Genomic DNA, 20,788 nt, shown 5'->3' with positions numbered 1-20,788 from the left:
GTCACCCAATGGGTTTCCATGGGGAGTGGGGATTTGAGCCCTAGTCTCTAGCGTAGTAGTCCAGTGCTCAAACAACCACACCACACTTTAAAAATTATCTGTCAGCCAGAAAGTAGCAGGGAAAGATCTGAACCCAGTTGCAAAATATTTCTTTCATACTGAAATGACTTAATGATTAGCATACAAAATTAATATAACACAATTTAAAAAAAAAAACACAAAACCAGAATGAAACAAGCCTTTCCTTGTTTTAAATGTGTTTTCAGCTCCTAGATTGTTACTTTGAAGCGTACCAACATGCTTTAGCTTTGGAAGAAAGATTTGCTTTGGCCCAAGTAGTAACAGATGTCATGTACCTACGCCCTCGGTTTGATTTCAACCTAGGATATTTTGTGAACATCTATAAGGATGAGTGTGCTTGCCTAAGACTTCAGACACAGCTGGTGAGGGATATATTGAATCAACAGGTGAGCAGACCAAGAGTTTGTTCATGGTACAGCTAATGCTCATTTGAACCATGGGGTGTTAATGGAGTGGGATCATTAGGTGGAAGTGACCATGTTCTCCTGGAGTTTGTTATACAATGGAAAGAAGAAGCCAGGCATAGTCAAACACGCATTCTAGACTTTAGGAGAGCGGATTTCAGTAAACTTAGAGAAGTATTGAGGGTGATCCCGTGGTCAGAAATACTAAAAGGGAAGGGAGTCCAGGACAGATGGGAGTTTCTCAAAAGAGAGATACTGAAGGCACAATCTCAAACAGTTCCAGTGAAGAAGAAAAATGGGAGATGTCTCAAGAAACCAGGATGGATGACTAAGGAACTTTCAACCGAGCTAAGTTTGAAACGGAACATGTATAAGAAATGGAAAAAGGGGAAAATCACAAAAAAGGAATTCAAAGAAATAGCAGGCATTTGTAGGGGTAAAGTCAGAAAAGCTAAAGCGCAGAATGAACTCAGGCTTGCTAGAGAGGTTAAAAAGAATAAAAAGGGATTTTTTGGATATGTCCGCAGCAAAAGGAAGAAGAAGGAAATGGTAGGGCCACTGCGTGGAAAAGATGGCAAAATGCTAACAGGTGACAGAGAAAAGGCAGAATTCCTCAACACCTTCTTTGCCTCAGTCTTCTCAGAAAAGGCAAAGGGTGCTCAACTTGAGGATAATGGAGCAGAGGACAGAATAGGGGAATTTCAGCACAGAATAAGTAGAGAGATAGTAGAAGAATACCTTGTTAATCTAAATGAATTTAAGTCTCCAGGACCAGATGAACTCCATCCAAGGGTACTAAAACAACTGGCAAATGTAATAGCGGAGCCATTGGCAATAATCTTTGAGAACTCCTGGAGAACAGGAGAAGTCCCAGCAGACTGGAGGAGGGCAAACGTTGTCCCCATCTTCAAAAAGGGGGAAAAAGAGGATCCCAACAATTATCGTCCAGTTAGTCTGACATCAATACCAGGAAAGATTCTAGAGCAGATCATTAAACAGAGAGTCTGTGAACATCTAGAAGGCAATGCCATAATCACAAAAAGTCAACATGGGTTTCAGAGAAACAAGTCATGCCAGACAAATCTGATCTCTTTCTTTGATAAAATTACCAGCTTGGTAGATGAAGGGAATGCTGTGGATATAGTATATCTTGATTTCAGTAAAGCCTTTAACAAGGTTTCCCATGACATTCTTGCAAACAAGCTTGTAAAATGTGGGCTAGACTGTTAAATGGATCTGTAATTGGTTAACTGGCCGAACCCAAAGGGTGCTCAACAATGGCTCTTTTTCATCCTGGAGGGAAGTGACCAGTGGGGTCCCACAGGTCTCTGTCCTGGGCCCAGTGTTATTCAACATCTTTATCAATGACCTGGATGACAGAATTGGGAGCATACTTATCAAATTTGCAGATGACACCAAATTAGGAGGAATAGCTAATACTCCAGAGGGCAGGATCAAGATTCAAAATGATCTAAATAGACTAGAAAGCTGGGCCAAAGCTAACAAAATGAAATTCAACACAGAGAAATGTAAGGTACTGCACTTAGGGCAGAAAAATGAAATGCACAGATATAGGATGGAGGACACCTGGCTGAATGAAACTACGTGTGAAAGGGATCTGAGAGTCCAAGTAGACCACAAGTTGAACATGAGTCAACAGTGTGATGCGGCAGCTAAAAAGGCCAATGCAATTTTAGGCTGCATCAATAAAAGTATAGTGTCTAGATCAAGAGAAGTAATAGTGCCACTGTATTCTGCTCTGGTCAGGCCCCACCTGGAATATTGTGTCCAGTTCTGGGCACCACAATTCAAAAAGGACATTGAGAAACTCGAGCGTGTCCAGAGGAGGGCGACTAAAATGGTGAAAGGTCTGGAAACCTTGCCCTATGAGGAACGACTCAGGGAGCTGGGGATGTTTAGCCTGGAGAAGAGAAGGTTAAGAGGTGATATGATAGCCCTGTTTAAATATTTGAAAGGATGTCATATTGAGGAGGGAGCAAGCATGTTTTCTGCTGCTCCAGAGAACAGGACCCGGAACAATGGATGCAAGCTACAGGAAAAGAGATTCCACCTCAACATTAGGAAGAACTTCCTGACAGTAAGGGCTGTGCGACAGTGGAACACACTCCCTCGGAGTGTAGTGGAGTCTCCTTCCTTGGAGGTCTTTAAGCAGAGGCTAGATGGCCATCTATTGGGGATGCTTTGATTGGATTTCCTGCATGGCAGGGGGTTGGACTGGATGGCCCGTGCAGTCTCTTCCAACTCTATGATTCTATGATTCTATGAACCAAAGTTGTGGCAGGACAGTATTTGGAAAAGTTGTTTGGAGTATTACAGCTCCCAAGGTGTTTGCCAACTTACCAGAGGCTTCTTGGTTGGTTTAATTTCTGGGAGCTGTATTCAGTTTCCCATATTCTATGACACTGTCAGCTTTGGAGCTATTGTTTACCAAGGAACTGTTCAGCTATACATGCAATTACAATTGTAATTTGAACATCATGATGGTCCAAGGTGCATAATGGAAATTATATGTAGACCTAAATGTTGATAAATATACCTTTTGTCAAAAGATAGGCATCATTCTTGATGGTTGTTCCAGCATATCCAACTGCAACACCTATAACACCTTTGAAATGTTATTTAATGTCATGTGTTAGAAAATTACTAGCAGTTTTTTCCCCTGTAATTTCACAAGAACATTTTGCTTGTTTGATTTTCAGGTAGACAACCAGCGTGACTATAACCATAAGATTTGGCATCATGGTTCCAAAGGTGGCATCCATGAATTTGGTTTTCCTCCATATATTGTTCCAAAGCAATTAATTGCTATTAATAACAGCTCGTAAGTAATATTTGCCTCCCTATCAATGTAAGGAGACCTATTCTTGCTATCCATGTTCGGTAAAAATACAATGCAAATGAGTCCTACTATTGTTTTTTGTGGGGCTTTTGGTCTATGTGGCCATGTTCTAGAAGAGTTTATTCCTGACATTTCGCCAGCATCAGTGGTTGGCATCTTCAGAGAAGTCCTACTATTATTCTCTTTAACTCTGGTTTATATAAGCTCATTAAACTTAGATGGATAAATAGTTTGCAACATAGTGATCAGCAGCAGCATTGCTATTTCTCTTGCTTAAATTGAAAAATTAAACAACTAATTGCTTTCCCAGCACACATACAACAGAGAGAGAGAGAGAGAGAAAGAGAGAGAGAGGATAGGCCCTCTGGATCTGTTGGCTCTGGATCAATGAATTTCACTAACTGTGGGTCTCTTATTAAATGGTGGTGACATGAACATGGACACGCTGAAGCATTTGTTCACATTGCTGCAATTTAATAACATGATAATTGAGCACCTCCATTTTTTCGTATCTGCCCTGAATCCTGGAACCAAACCTCCATGGATATGGTGGACCCTCTGTATATGTATACATAAAATTATTTGTGTTTACACATACCTCTGGGTTTATAATACTTCACAGTCCAGTGACCCTTTCAGCATATGGAAGTTGGAGAGTTTTTAAAAATCCCTACAATGAATTTGCCTAACTTTGATTACTCCAGTTAGAATCATTACATTGCTGTTATTCGTGGTGAACAACATCTATAACTTTTATTTTCTTCTTTGGGTTTCTTTGTTCATTATCATTATCTTGGCTGAGAAGATGCTTTTGACTTTCTTTAAAAACAAAAACTGTTTCTTCATTTCATCATCCTTGGCTTTCATAATTCTTTTTATCTTTTCCTTTCTTTAAATTAAAGTACAGCCTTGAAGAACATTTATTTGTTGGAGTTCCACCCATCCCTTGGCCTGGTATCTTTAATCCCGAAAGCTCTGTGTCATGTCCTTCAAGAGTTCCAGCAAATCTGTAGGCCAAAGACTGCCAAAGAGGCAATTAAATTGGACAAACAAGTACTTCAGCTTGTTCTGGATGCATGGCTGTCCCTGGAAAATCCAAGATCTTTTTATGGCTCTCAAACACAGAAGGACGTATGCTTATATTTCTCTTCAAAATTTATAGTGAATTCATGTTGTGCTACATATCTTTAATTAGGTACACAAATGGATCTTGTAATATCTTTGAGATTAACAGAAAAAAAGGAATGAGTTGGTAGCATAAGCTTTTATAGACTTAAGTCTACTTCCTCTGGCATCAAGTTTGGCCTTACCATTTGGCATTGAGAGATTTTTGGTGTCATAGAAAGGCACCAAATGTTAATTAGTTACTTTTACATTGTTGTATTTATTTTTCCTTCCAGAGATATGAAAATGTGATTGCAAGATTTTTCAGATGCTAGAATTTCTTGCTTCGCTTTCAGTACAATGCAGTTTGACCTGGGTGGGAAAGGGACTCCATTGGTTGCTTTGTTTCAGCAAAATCATGTGACTAAAACCAAAGTGTAAAAGGAAACATCACAATTCCAACAGTGAAAGGATGGTACAATCCAATTTTTTAAGAGCTAATGTGAACAGTCAGCATAGCAATTGGTCCAGCAACATCGGGAGGGCTGCAGTTGACTACTGCATGTGTATGCAGTAGTCAACTGCCCTTTCTTAGGAATAAGATCCACTGAGCTCAGGATTGTGCTGCTGGTGCTTCAAAATATCCATGACCCCTGTTTTCTACTCCGCACTAGGAACACAATTTATACACATGCAGTAGTCAACTGCAGCCCTCCAGATATTGCTGGACCAATTGCTATGCTGACTGTTCACGTTAGCTCTTAAAAAATGGGATTGTACCATCATTTCACTGTTGGAATTGTGATGTTTCCTTTTACACTTTGGTTTTAGTCACATGATTATACTGACCATTCCTGCTTTAGCTCTCCTGCACTGGGGGCAGCTGAGTAAATTCCTCACACATTTCAACATGCCTTGATCTAATTAGGCTGTTTCTAGGAAGGCTGTTGTAATTTTTCCCACCTCATTTTCCTGCTTTTTTGTTTTGCTTTGCTTTGTTTTTCTCTGTTGCAACTCTTCTATTCTTTCCCTTCCTCTCTCTTTGCATTGTTGCATATTGGTCACATTCTATATTGCAACTGGAGTCAGTATGGTGTAGTGGTTTGAGTAATGGACTAGACACTGGGAACCCAGGGTTTGAATCCCTGCTCAGCCATGGAAACCCACTGGGTGACCTTAGGTAAGTCACCCTCTCTTAGCCTCAGAGGAAGCCAAAGCCAAAGCCTCTGAACAAATTCTGCCAAGAAAACCCTATGGTAGGTTCACCTTAGGGTTGCCATAAGTCAGAAATGACTTAAAGGCACAAAGCAACAAATTATTATAATTGCGGTCCCTTAGGAAAGAAAATGAATATATAAAAAGAAAGAGCAATGTGAAGAAGACCAAGGAAGTAAATGGTGATGGGTTGGTGGGTAAATTCCAATACCCTCATTGGAAAAACTGGTTCTTAATGGGCTTCCTTTGCAACTGTAATGCTAGTACAGTGAAATGTAACAGATAAGGGGGGGAAATACTAAAAATATATTGGTAATAGGAAATATTGGGGAAATCGAGATCAACCCCTCCCCAAATCTCTTTCCTGGTGATCCCAAGTGTCCCTTATACTTTCCCTACTGCAAATAAAATGAGAATGGGGTACAGGACTGGGGCATACCTTTGATCACCACATCTGCCATGTACCCAGAGCATACTCACATCGAACTGCTTCATTTCTAAACTGAGATACTTGTGAAAGTGATCTTTCACACAAAGAAGGAAGGAAAAAGGAAAAAAATACACTTTCCTGTGCTGACAAATACATTTTGTGTGTGTGGCAAAAACACTAGTATTATGAAGGAAAATGAAACAACAGCAACATGCAAAACACCCTCTTCCTTGCATCATAAAAGCTTTGTGCAAAAAAGACCTAGGACTGATGGGAAGTGGTGTCCAACATGTTTACGTAATGTGCTCAGCATAGTCATATTATTCACAGCAAAGTATTTGTTGCTACAGATCTCCATCAATGCGATCCATGTTTCTTGGTTGGTATTATGGAATAAACTGAAATATTTAAAGGATTTTCTGTTAGTAAGCTGGACAATTGTAATTTTTTGCACTCTTGAGAAGGACTGGTTTTTAAATAAACATATAAAGTGTTACTTACAGTTACACACATAAAAAAATATGTAAAGGAGTGTGAGCACAGGAGCCTGCTTGCTCTTGTGGATCATCTGATTCTGTTCTACTTGCTAACTTATGTTTGGTTGCCAAGAATATAACCCAGCCTTTTCTGTTGCTGCATTTAGTTTATTTAATGCCCCAATTCAGGAATTCCTCCCCACCCGATGTCCCTCCACTCAAAACTAAACAAAAACTGATCAGCCCAGCAGGCATTAGACCTTATGAATATTGATAGTCATCTGCCCAATTCATTGCCACTCTTTGTTCTTATATTATCTATTCTCTCCAGTCTGTTGTTCTTGTTTGTTTTTAATTTTAAAAATGTTATTTGTTTTATCAAGTAATTAAATACAACTCTGAGTTATTTTAATAAGTGGAACAACAGGGAAAAATCACTCAAACAAGTATTCCTTTATAAGAATCACTACTGTGAGTTACCTAGAAATGTCCCCAGCTCTAACATTTTGAATTATGAAAAACATATTAGGATTGTTGTGTGTCTTCAAGTCATTTCCAAGTTATGGTGACCCTAAGTTGAACTTACCATGGGGTTTTCCTGGCAAGATCTGTTCAGAGGAGGTTTGTATTATACATTAATAAAATGTAAACTGCCTTTCGCTCAGACATTCCCAAACTAAGTTACAATAGTGTAACCAATAAAATAGCAGATGTAAAATCAATAACAAAATTGAAATATCATTCTTTTTATTTAAAATTTACAAGTAATATGTTTCCTTGATAGTTATTCACAGAGAGTCTGATTGAAGACCCATCTCTTGTAAAAGAGATTGCTGTGTCAGCATTGAAGTCAGTAATAAAGGAAGAACAGAATAAAGGGAACAAAGAAAAACAAATTTTAATCTTGAATGTCTTCTCAAGGCTTCTTGAACTTCTAGTCCTTCGCTATCGATTGATAGAGGCAGCAGTAGAAAGTGCACAGATGGGCAGGTTAGTACTGGGGAAGAAAGCTGTTCTGTTGAGCTCTTTATGATGGGGTGGAGAACGTGTGGCCTTTCAGTTTTTATGGATTTCATCAACCATCAGTCCCAGCCAGCATGGCTAGTGGGCAGTGCCAGAAATTATGGGACCATCTGCAAGTCCAGCAATTCCCCACCATTGCTCTGTGAAAAGACAGGTGCTAGGACATGCCCTAAATTATTATTTTAATCTTTTTTGAGACTTTCATTCATATCTGGCTTCTTTGCAACAATAGAACTCTTGTAAAGATGTGGATCTATCATTTCTTCAGTCCTTCTAAGCCACTATTGATCAAAATGCCTTCTTTAGTTATTACGTCCTTGATAGGGAAATCTATTCTCTTTCACATTCATTCAGCCACCATTTAACTTTAAACTCCATCATCTATATACCATGAGTGGAGAAAACTATGGTTCTCCAAATGCACTTGGACTCCAAGTCACAATGATATTTGTCTTCCAACAATGGCTGGAGGGCTACAAACAACAGCAACAAACAGATTTTCAGCATGTCAAATGAACCAAGGGCTGTAGTGTTTTCTGACACTATTCATGGTTAGATGACTGGTGCAAACACATAGGTCAAATAAAATAAAATCCTGTTTTTAGCCTGGATTAGACTCGTTGCATTAGTGGAATTTATCTGTTCATTGGCTCATCATTCAATGATTGACTGAATAGGGCTGTTCTAGTTGGGACTTGAAAGCTGCCTTGAAGCTCAGGCTGAGAGGAAGGCAGATTATTATTTAAATATGTCCATACAAACATACTGTCATAAGTTTAAAACTCATAAGAAAGGATGATGACATACATATCTCCAGAAGTAAATGTGTTCTTTCCCCCTTTAGACTGTATAAGGAATTTTCAGGAGAAATGGGTTTTGATGAGTTCCATCTCTACTTAAGGCCTGTGTATTTTGAATTTGCAACTCACAAAGAAAAAGCAGACCAGCCTGCATCAGTATTTATTACTTCTCTACTAGATCATCAGGACAGTAGTGTTGACAGGTAAGAAAGAGCATTTTGAGTAGTTCAATAAGTGTTGTAAGTTGGACCAGCAGTTGGTTTAACACATCAAGGTCCAGATCAAATTATAGTATACAGTTTTGTATAGAGCTAGGGTGGGCAAAGTGCAGCTTGTGGGCCAGACAACCAGCTGGGCCATTTTGGACCCAGAAAATAACTTTATAAATACAAGGGAGTGACTTCTCATCATTTCCTGTTGCTAAACAAGGCTTTTCCTGGGGCTATAATGGCCCAGGCTGCCCGCAAAGCAAGATGAAAATAGCCTCATCCACCCCACCCTCCAAGGATGATTGGGGGCATGTGGGAGTAAACATTTTTTTAATTTTTTTTGCAGGCAGTTGCAGTGTGGTGTGTATGATCTTCCAAGGTCTCCTGAGAGCTGATCCAGCCCCCTAGCCTTCCATAGTTGCCCTCCACAGTATAGAACAAACTAGCCCTAGTTAAACACATCCTAATGTTTGGATTTCAAACACTTATGTAAATAAAGTGAGACTGAAAGCTGTATTTTCATGGTTTCAAAAGTAATAATAATAAAACAGATAATTGCTATAATTTCATAACAGGAAAAAATTAAGAGGGAGTGCATAAAAGGTGTGCAGTTAAGTTTTCCCTGCCAAATTCATTGGGACTAGACTATCTTTGTATTTTCTAGATACCAATATATATTAATGCTTATACTAGAATAATCATTCCAGTTTAGTTGTTGCATTACTGGAGCTGCCAATTGTGCCCTTGTGAGTAATCTTGAGAGGGCAAGGTACAGATGCTCTATATGCACACAAACACAGTAGAAACTAGATATGCACCACTTCTGCTGCCACCTCATCCAGGCAGTCTTCCAGACCTTTGTTCCTGGAACATACCCACAGAAGCTGGGTCTGCTCCACCACCATGGTATATGTTTTCTCACCATTATTAGGCCAGGTCATGATGACTCAGAACTTTACACCTGTCCTTGACAGATTCCAGTGCCCTGTCTTCCTCCTCTTAACTGCTTGTGCCAGTAGTTTTCATAATCCAGGCAAAGAAAAGTGAAACAGTTGTGTTAGATGTGTGGGAAATACAAGCAAAAAGAGATACAGACCATGCTATACAGTGTGAATAGCACATCAGTGCTATGATCTCTGCTGCGCAATATGGGATCACTCACTCATCAGTCTTTCTATGTTGTGCCTGCACTGCTTGATGGATTCCACTGATCAATATTTCACAGATGAAAATGAGACATGCATGACCAAGCAACATCAAAAGTATGATCAATATGGCAAGAGTTATCAGTGAGAAAGAACAGACAAACTAGGAGAGGCTGCAGCAGTTTCCTTCTCCTGGAGCCTACTGGGAAAAAAGATCCAGCTTTTTTTCTCTCCTCCTCCATGGCTGAGCTGAGTGCAAACTACTTTTGCGCTTTGAACTCAGTTTGCAGCAAATGAAGTAAGCTGAGGACAAATGGAAGGAAGGCTTCATCTACACTGCAGAATTAATGCAGTTTGACACCTCTTTAACTGCTTTGGTTCAGTGCTATGGAATTCTGAGGTCTGTAGTTCTGTGAGATATTTAACCTATTCTGTCTGGGATTCCTGGCACCACAAAAAAAGTACAAATCCCAAGATTCCATAGGATTGAGTCATGACAGTTAAAGCAGTGTCAGACTGCATTAATTCTGTAGTGTGGTAGCAGCTGACATGGGAGGAGGAGAGAGAAACCAGAACAATTTAAAAGTAGTTGAACAAATGGAAGAAGACTGTCCTTGCCAAATCAATGTACAGTTGGCCCTCCGTATCCACAAATTCCATCACCTATGGTTTGAAAATATTTGAAAATATATATAAATACCCAAAAACCCCAAAACAAAACCAACCACCTTGATTTTACTTTTTTATATATGAGCCACCAGTTTACTGTGCCATTGTATTTAATGAGATTTGATCATCCATGGATTTTGGTATCCACATGGTAGATACCAAGGGCCCACTGTAGTTGGAGGGAATGAATGTTGCATTGTTGTCTCAGTAAGTGGTCTTCCTACCCACTCATTCACTGTTCAGTAGTAATCCACTGTTCATACATCAGATGAGCTTGTCTAGGACATATACATAGCTGAGCATGCACTCTTTGTGGACTATAGATGATTTTGATTTCTTTAACTGAGGGATGGCCAAAGTACAAGGATTTTCCACCCCCAGGAGCAATGGTGGCGTGCACCATTCCACAAAATGCAAAAAATATTAATAATAATAAAACCCAGAAATATATAGAAGTTCAATTCTGCTTTTGTAACTCCCCTTTGAGAGCAAAAGTCAAGGTATGGTATGATCCTGCATCTTGTTTTAAAGACCACCACCACACTTGGCACTAACGTGTCCTCTTCTCGTGATTCAATTTTCATCATCCCCCTCCAGTTTGACCTGGCTAAGGAGCATAGTAATATGGATTTCTACAAACCATTGTTTGTGGAAGACTGATTTTGTATAACATATGTGTTTTTATTGATACACTTCAGAAATCTACAGTAGCATTCAGAAACAGGCATTTTGTTACATGTACTAGTCATGTCAAACCATCCGCCTTTGGAAAGGATAAACCATGTCTCTCCTTTTTAGATTAATGCTTACATATGCTGAATTGGTCAGCATTTTGGAATACTTCTAATGATGGCTCTCCATCAGTAATATGATTGGATATGTGTTTTGTATAAAAATGAAAGTTATTTCTGTAATTCCTTACAGTAAGAAAATGTAAAGTTAACCCAAAAGCAAGCAAAAAAGTTTTTAATTTAATTACTGGGTAAGAAAATTTTGCATTTTGTATCTTAATAACTAAGAGACACTTATCTCTTACAGATATATTCCATCCAGTTTAACGTTAAACATCCAGGATATTGACAATCAAATCGGCAAATTTAGTTTTCACACAAGAGAAAGCATTCTTCAGGTGCCATTTTTTCCCATTCATCATAAACTGAAATGCTGTAAAATCATTACATTTTAACACACATCTCACAACCTCCTTCCATATAATCCACCCCGCACACTTAGGTCCTCTGGGAGAAATCTGCTACAACCAATAAAAACCAGGTTATCCACAACTGCCCAGAGGACCTTTTCGGCTATTGCTCCCAGGCAATGGAATGGCCTGTCGGATTAGATCTGTCATATAACCACCTTAGAGAGCTTTTAAAAAGCTGTAAAGATGGATCTCCTTTGGCAGGCCTTTCCTGAATAGATGCCCGGTCACCAGAGAGAGAAAACAATGGACCGATCCCGTTGCTGTTTGCCTGTCCATTGTTGTTTGTTTATTTTTATTGTTTAAATTGTTATCAATCTTTTAAACGTCTTTTAATTGTAAAGTGTTTAATTCTATTTTAAGGGAGGGAGGGTTGGGGGATATGATATGTACACTTTTTAGTGCTGTAAGCCACCCTGATTGCTTGAGTGCAGATAGGGTGGGATATAAATAAATTTTATTATTATTATTATTATTGATCTAATTGTGTGAGGGAACCAGCAATATTTCAATTTTTGTAGAAAAACTGCAATATAACAACTGTATGAAAGCAGTTAAATGTGTGCTATACTCAGCTGTTCAGCAATGCAAGCAAGAGAAGGATAGAACATGCTATGAAGTGTTTATAGCATTTCAGTCCTGTGGTCTCTGATGCCCAGCATGGGTTAATTCACATGTTGCTATTATGTCCAGTACTTCATGGATTCCACAGATCAGTACAGATGCTGCATTGTTGTACCAGTAAATTACTTTTCTACTCACTCACTCACTGTTTAGTGGTAATCCACTGCACATACATTCTGTGGGCTTGTCTAGAACATACACATAGCTCTATGTCTACTCTTTGTGGACTCTGTTAGAACTGTAGCTTGATCACCTATGGGCTGTATCAGTTGCAAATATTCAAATTCTTGTCATATATGGTAAAATTCATTATTGTTTTCTATTGCATGTAACTATTCTAGGTTCCATATGTAACAGGATCATATTCTGAATTCATGTAAGAAAGATTCCATCCTTTGACAGGCGTATAGCTGATACATGCATGACAAGAACTGTGTGATTTCCCATTATGGTTGTGCAATTGCTTATCTTTTAATGTTTATCCTTCAGATCTTAGTGAATCCTTATGGAGTGGAAAATTTGCAGATTGCTCTTGCCTGCCAAGTCACTCATAAAAACACACTCCTTATGGCTATTCAACAAGCTGCATTTTGTCCCATGATGCAACCCACACGAACTATGGACATGAAGGTTAGAAGTCACTGTCCCCATCTCCCTAAGGGCCAAACAGCACTGCACATGTAATTTTTTACATATAATTTTTGGTTTAAAACAAAAGAAAACACAGCCGTCATGGGCTGCTGTCAAAAAGAGAGAGGTTGGGTATGGAGATTTATTTATAATCCTTTATTTATAATGTCATAAAAGATACTAAATTATAGAGAACATTAAATACATTTTGCTTAACATCCTTATATCAATTTAGCTGGGATGTCATAAAATTCCACCTAATGTTATGTTAACACTTGATTGAACCATTAATTAAATTAGCTATTATATGTTTTCTTCAAAGTCATAAGAGAAGAATGAGAAAATATACATATTTCAATCAGTGTCATTATTTTTACCCCAGACAAAAATGTATTCTCTGTTGAATGTTAATCTATTCAATATTTGCATTTCCTTTACTTTAGTAACAATTGGCCAATATGAATAAAAATTGTCTTCTGGATATATTTTGCTTGCTTGTTTTGGTGCAGGTGTAAGCTTTCTTTCTTTCTACGTAAAAAAAGCCAACTGCAAAAATAGAAAATTACCACATCGCAGTGCACTTAGACAAGGCTGATATCAGTCTCTGGCATTCTCGGGAAACTGCCAGGGCCCTGGTCCACTCCAAAAAATAAATAATAATCTAGCCCAAACCCAATATTCTAAGTAGCCTCAGGCCTTGTTGCCATTTCAGTTTTTCCCAATGCCCTTAACATTGTATTGCTCTGGAGTGCAGCAAGAAATTAAAATGGTGGCTAATTAGTATTTAGCTGGGAGACTGCCAACGGACATCAGGTGCTGTAGGTTCTATTTCAGAAGAAGGAACTGGCAAACCATTTTGCCTAAGAATACTGTATGAAATTAATGAAATTTTCCATAAGTTGACAAGTAGCTTGAAGGCACATGGTATAGTGGTTTGAACACTGAACTACAACTCTGGAGACCAGATTTGTATTAATGTATACTCATATGATGCTCAGTGTGTTAATCTGAAATTTTAACATTACAGAGAAGTGGATTTATCACATGAACAATTGACATTAAATTCACTTTTATTGCTTTAAAAAGTAGTGGTCAAATATCAGACAGACAGCTATGTAAACATGGCTTGCATAATTACTCATAGATAGATACACAGTGTATCTCTGCCTATTGCAATAATAAGTAGGGTTTGTTATCTGTTTTAGATAATAAGTCTGTGTCAAAGGAAAATGTATGCATCTGTTTCAGGAAGGGGCCCTAAGTCTGAGAAGTCAGAGCAGCTCAGCAAGTGGAAGCAGTTCTACAATTGGGAATGAACTAGAAGACCAATTACTTGCTACTACACCACTTTCATATTTCACTGGGCGTTTTATAGCTGGGCACTGTAATTTAAGGAGGTAATTGTTAAGACTTGATGCTTTTATTCTCTTAGCAATATGTACTAGCTACCGGAACCACGTTAATCCCGTCCAGTGTTGGACTGTGTTAATACTTATTTAATAGTCTCCATGTCCCAAACCCATAGTATCCAGTCTAATGATAATGCAACTTATTTTGTTGGAAATCGTTTGGACTACCTGACTAATTGATGCCCATGAGTTTCTAAGCACATCCAGTGGCTTTTGGCAGATGACAAAGAGAAACCTTATGAAGTTAAGGGAGATGGTGCAAAAAAAAAAAAAATCTCAAATGGAAATCACTGTACCTTTCAAAGAAAAAAATGAAACTATTGGATGTTTAAGGTGCTTGTTTATTGAAGGCTGGCAAATATGGTCCTCTAGCTGTACATCTTGCATCAGTTCTACTCAGCATAGCCAGTGTTGAGGGATTATGAGAGCTGCAGCCCTAAAACATCTGAAGGGCCTCAGTTGACTTCCCCAGATGTTGGGAGTTGCAAAGTCTTGCGTGTGTACACAAATGGATTTCTACACACAAAACTCTTTGGTTATCAGAATAAGGTGACTGAGAATTTAAAGCTATTGAAATGACATTACTTTCTAAACGAGTGTTCAGTAAATACCATCACAGACCCCATTCACACACAGCTCATGGACGCTATGACTTTTGTGTGTCGAGAATTTTTAGCTATGTTTGTTTTAACTGTTCTAAGCTGTCGTGAGCCCTGAACTGGGCAAAAGGTAGGATATGATAGAATGGTGGTGGTGGTGATGCCATTGCCCCTGTTGTTCATTTCCATCCTAATGCTGCAGTGTGTAGGCAAACTCAGTGGGTTGAATCAGTAATATTGAGACTTTTTCAGCTTATCATGACCGTTCCTTCTGGCTGAATAAGGAATGGAAGATAAATGGATCTCTCTTCTTAGGGGCTTATATTTATGTCCCTCTCTTACTCCTATGGGGCTCAGAGTTTCCTGTTGAGGGGGAAGGACCACACAGTTCGCTATGCCCATAGTGTTACTCCATTCACACTATACTGTGTTGATGTAGGATGTCATGATGGGAAAGTCATTTTTGTATTGTTTTGGACTTCCTGTTTGCTAAGGCTCACATGCACATTTTCACTAAACGTAGATTTTGAGATAAGAAGTCTCAAAGTCTCTTAGCATTAATGATGGCAGAACTCTATTTTACTAAATATTTAGAAAACATAGGCACGTTACAGACCACCCAAAACGTGTGGTCTGCCGCCACCATCATTTGCAGCGCGGAGGAGCCCCAGCATCCAAACCGCGCTGCAAATAGAAAGCGCCAAAATGGTGCTTCTTTTTGTGGCGTGCTTATGACATCGCGAGGCACCAATGGCGCACTCGCAATGGCGCACTCGCAGTGTCATGTGCTGCGCGATGTGCGGACGCTACGTCAAGATGGCGGTGCCCGTGTGGAACGGGTGCCACTATTTTGTACGGACTCGGTCTGTATTAGGGTTAGGGGCATCAGGAAGTGACGCCCCTTTCTAATCCTAGTACGCGCAGAGCGCGTACTTTATGCCCGTGCGGAACAGACCATAGTTGTGGAATAAGTATTTACTATTTAGCTTTCCTATTAACAGAATAGTGCCAATATTTCTATCTTAAGGGCAGTCATTCATTTGTTCTCCAGGTACCCAGAAGCTTTTGTTTCCATCCAGCTGGAGAAACAGGGTCCCCGAGACATGATGCTGAACACATTCATTCAAAAAAAGCAAACCTTGGGAAGTAGAATGCAAAAACCTGTAAGTCCATCAGGAATATATTTTTAGCAGTTATACTGATGTTATTTTTAGAATGATTTCAAAGGAATAATTTGGCTTCAGTCTTCTGAACTTTTAAAATCAAGGTTGGGAATTGTGTGGCCCATGTTGTTAGCATCCCTAACCAGCATAGCCAGTGGTGAGGAATTCTGAGAGTGCCAGTTCAGTGATATCTGAAGAGCTGTACAAAACTCTTTTTGTGATGCCTAGAAGGCTGCACAAAACCTCTTGTTTTTAAAAAGAATTGTGTCATTTTTAATTCTGTAATCATACATGTGGAGAATGAAAGTGTGTGTGTTTTAAATGAACAGTAGAGCTGTAATGAAGTCTGTGTGAAAGAGTTTAAGAACAGTTGTTATGCTTTATAATTTAATTGGAACAGAAAGGAAAATGAGTGCAACTGTGGGATCATCCAGATTGGTCTAAAGATGTGTGACTACCACCTGTGATACAGTTCCTTAGACACTGCCACTTGTTGTCATTTCCACATTCACTTGTTCCATTCTGAGGCAGTGGGGGGGGGGGCTCTCTGGAGCAATTTCTTTAACCCGAGGCTCTTCCAGGTTTGTTTTTGTGGTTTTTTTTGAAACCAAGATTCAGGGGCTCTACAGATGGGCAGCAGGATGCCGTCCCTTTTCGCCCCGATTAGGGCCACAGCAACTGCACACCATGGCCTTCAGAGGGAGCGAAAAGAAGCCATGAAAAGCAGCTTCTTCTTGCTCCCTGGAAGGGGTGTCATAGGTGCACCGGTGCACCATGGTGACACCCCTTCTGTGCTGCACTGTTTGGGTGCTGCACCAGAGGTGTGTCGTCATGGTGTGTGCCGTGTAGACCAGCGCACACCAAAATGGTGCCCTGCCAGTAGAAGTAGAGCTTGGAGCATGCAGACACTCCACCATCACTCCATGCACAGGCTGGCACAAAGTGTCAATCTGTATAGTCCCATATTTTTTAAGATGTAGATTTTTAAAACCTTTTTTTAGAGTTATACCACACAGTGCAAAAGTCCCATTTCACTAATGCACAATAACTCTATTTTTTTAAAATGGGAAGGTAAAGGAAGGGAAGGGAAGGGAAGGGAAGGGAAGGGAAGAAGCAAGCAGTGAAGGATCCATTTTTTGTTCTGATATATGGAATTAATAAGAAACCTACTTTATGGTAGGAACAGAGTGCTGCAGCTGGTGCTAAGAACTGCTGAAAAGTACTCCAGAATAACAGGGAGACGAGTATGCTGTGTGCATGCACACACACACGCATGCACACGCACACACAAACATGCACACTCACACACACACAGGGCAAGGTACATGAAATGAGTGTGTGGGCAGAGAAATCTTTAAAGGAAAGCTTTAGTCTAAGCAAGCAATCTAACATGAGCAAAAGGACATCTTTTACATCATTGGTTCGCAAACTCTGTTCCTCCAGATGCTTTGGAATTCGTCTCCCAGAAGCCACCTTGGCCAATAATTCTGGGAGATGAAGTCCTAAACATGTGGAGGACTAAAGTTTGGGAATCTGTTTTACATGAAGGCACCTTCCTTCAGGCATTACTTAGGAGAAGTTACAAAGTTACAATCTAGGTCATATTCAGTCAAGATTAGAAATAAGTTAACTTGAAGGCAGTTAACAAGAAAAATTATGGACTATATCCAGTGCCAGCTGCAACCCCTGTCCAAATTTTGGAATATATCCAACTAGAGAAGACCTATTAAAATGAATGAGATTTGTTAGTTGCAAGACCTGTAAGTCTCATTGATTTAAATCTACTCTTGTTGGAAGTAACATTTGGATTTTGTCCTCTGTATTCACAGTTGCCTTTACATATTTCTCTCCCTTCCAAAAATCTATTTAATGATACTTGGTCAATCAATTTTAATGTATTTCTGTATTTATGGTTGTTTTCCCTGTGTTTCTGGGATGAAATAACATAAGCAGAAAACAGCAACAAATCCTAAAACACTACAGGTCAGTATCAGAGAAGTACAAGAGGTATTATGTTGATGTGAGGGGCAGCCCTCTGGAGGGGACTGAATGAGCCAAGGGGGTTTGCAAGGGGAGACACAATAGATCCCCCCAGCTTTGCAATATTATAGTGTGTCTGTCTGATTTTAAAATGTCATTTCATGCATTTTTATATAAAATATTTCAAATATTATGTAAAGACCAAACAATAAAATTTATTGTAGGATGAAGTTGAAAAAATCAAAAGAGAAGTTATTGTTGAATACTGCCATAAGTAAGTATATGAAATATATACAATACTTTATGTGTATGAAGCTTTTTTTCTCCCGTTTTCAGTTTAAACTAAGGCCTGTCACTATACTGATGCCATCCCCACCCCAGTTATCCAGAGGAACAGGCTTCAAAGTAGCTAGGCTCCCAAGGAGTCAAAGAGAGTAAACCAATAAGCTTGTAAAAACCCTGCAAAAAATACAACAAGTTTAAACATCTAACATATTAAAGTATCATAACAGAGCAGTGGTGTGTGTGGGGGGGGGGGGGGGGGAGAGAAACTCTTCCAACCTAACCCAATGTAAGATCTAGTTAACTGAACCCAAGATGCCATCTGAAAACCTAGGGTTGGCATCTGCATTACGCTTCGCATACATTAAGAAACTACTGAAAGTAAAAGCTACTGAAAATAATATTAGGGAATAAACTGGCAATGTAGCTGTCAGGCAAGCTTGCTTTATATATGTGTGTGTGTGTGTGTGTGTGTGTGAGAGAGAGAGAGAGAGAGAGAGAGAGAATGTTATACAGAGAATACAGAAAGGGAAAAGGCAACTGAAATGATATTAGGGCAGGGAAAGCAAAACCTGGAAATCCTCTATTTAGTTCAAATGCGTTTTTGGGATATCCCTTTTGGATATAATATTACTGGCAATGATCATGTGGCAGAGCAGATATCGAGAGTCTGTATTGGGCAAATGTTCATGTCAGTTTTACATCAGGGATGGGTAATGTTTGCTCTTCTAAAGTTTTTGTGCTTCATCTCCTGTAATTTCTCATCACTGGAATGCTTTGAAAGACTGATGGGAGTTGCAATTCCAAACACATGGAGGGGCAAAAATACCCCCACCCTTGTAATATAATATTAGCCGTGTCATGGCTGTGGATCAGAATGTACCATTTCAGCACTGCTATCCCTCAGATGCAACTTGGTCTAAGAGAGCACAAGTCAAGAGGTCTGCAGCTGGACAGGCTTATAAATTCAGCTCTCTGTTATGAAAACAACCTTTTTTCATTGTCTGAATGTAAAGATCACAACAGCTTTACATATATGATTGAACAATGCTTTCAAATGAGTGTGATTGTTATTCATAACTGATGCTGAAAAGTCAATAATTTTCACTTGCAAAACCTATCAACATGAGACTGAAAATTGTGAGACAATTGTTTTGCTAATATTTAGTATGTCAGGCATTACCACTTTGCATTTCGGTGAAAGCAATTATAAAACAGGGAAGGCACTGCTTTTATAAGATGCTAATTGAATAGTATTTTGCTAATGTTACATTTTGGAATAATTTAGGATGAACCATCGCATATCTCAGTACTCTCTTCGGAGTCAGATCATTGCATATTACAACAGCATAAGAGCTATGCTGAGTGATTTCCCTAGTGTGAGAGCCAAATACTTCATTGTGGGGTTACCACAAGAGAAGAAAGGAGAGAGAGAATCAAAAGGAAAGCTTGGAGAGGATCCCAGGTTTGTAACTAGTTTGTTTCTGGGTCCAGCCTGATTGTTTTGTAAATTTGATTGAATAGGCTTGACAACAGTTTGTTTATTCTGGTATTTATATTCTGTTAATACTATCAGTAGATATATTATAATTATAACAAATTATATTATATAATTATATCTTTACTCCATTTATTCCTGCCTTTTTCTCAGAGGAGCTTAAAGCATTCTACATGTTTCTGTCTCCCACTTTCCTGCCATTTTGTTTTTGAAACAACACTGAGAAGGGGTGATATTGCTTCATAGCTGAATGGAGCATGGAACTGTGGCCTAAAACACACTGCAGAAATAATCCAGTTTGAGACCATTTTAAATGCCCTGGCCTCATCTGATCTGCTCAGGCCCATAGCCTCTCTGATCTGACATGTGATTTTTCTCTCTTTCTACATCCCCTCTACCTTTCTCAACATCCTTGTCTTTTCTAATGACTCAAGTCTTATCATGATGTGCCCAAAGTATGACAGTCTCAGTTTCATCATTCCGGCCCCCAGAGAGCGTCCAGGCCTGATCTGTTCTAGAACCCATGTGTTTGCCTTCTTTGCTGTTTGTAGTGTCCTGTGTCCTCAGCCCTCCCTTCCAGGCCAAATCTCAAATGAGTTGATTTTCTTTCTTTCAGCTTTCTTCACTGTCCAGCTCTCACATTCATACATGCTAATGGAGAATACAGTGGCTTTGAACTATCCTCACTTTCGTGTTCAGAGTTATATCTTTCTGCTTTAAGATCTTTTCCAGTTCTTTCATAGCTGCACTTCCTAGTCCTAGTGTCCTCCATATTTCTTGACTGCAGTCTCTGTTCTGGTCAATATTTGATCCAAGGTATGGGAACTCTTTGACTATTTCAATTTTCTTTTTATCTAGGATGAATTATTGTACATTTTCTGTGATCCCTTTATTTTTGTTTTCTTAATGTACAGCATTAAGCCTACATTGGCAGTATCCTCCTTGACCGTCTTCAAGGTCCTCAAGGCCTATTGGTTTCTGCTATT

The 20,788-nt window shown here is 39.2% G+C and overlaps 1 protein-coding gene across 2 annotated transcripts in view; it reads left to right on the top strand.

Moving 5' to 3' along the window:
• The window catches only part of LOC149311230 (uncharacterized), a 121,764-nt gene that overhangs the window by 40,258 nt on the left and 60,718 nt on the right, over positions 1-20,788 (top strand). For both annotated transcript variants that reach the window (XM_089530598.1, XM_089530599.1), the window contains 11 exons: positions 267-467; positions 3,206-3,327; positions 4,248-4,476; positions 7,355-7,560; positions 8,438-8,596; positions 11,455-11,545; positions 12,731-12,871; positions 14,120-14,268; positions 15,931-16,042; positions 18,247-18,296; positions 19,593-19,769. In XM_089530598.1, the coding sequence (XP_089386724.1) occupies positions 267-467; positions 3,206-3,327; positions 4,248-4,476; positions 7,355-7,560; positions 8,438-8,596; positions 11,455-11,545; positions 12,731-12,871; positions 14,120-14,268; positions 15,931-16,042; positions 18,247-18,296; positions 19,593-19,769 (1,637 nt within the window). The remainder of the gene's footprint in view (positions 1-266; positions 468-3,205; positions 3,328-4,247; positions 4,477-7,354; positions 7,561-8,437; positions 8,597-11,454; positions 11,546-12,730; positions 12,872-14,119; positions 14,269-15,930; positions 16,043-18,246; positions 18,297-19,592; positions 19,770-20,788) is intronic.

Source organism: Sceloporus occidentalis, unplaced genomic scaffold (genome assembly GCF_023333645.1).
Source record: "Sceloporus occidentalis isolate IW3139 unplaced genomic scaffold, rSceOcc1.0.p SCAF_6, whole genome shotgun sequence".
Classification (NCBI taxonomy): Eukaryota; Metazoa; Chordata; class Lepidosauria; order Squamata; family Phrynosomatidae; genus Sceloporus; species Sceloporus occidentalis.
Note: the sequence above shows the minus strand (reverse complement) of the source record. Positions and strands in the feature narration are given on the sequence as shown.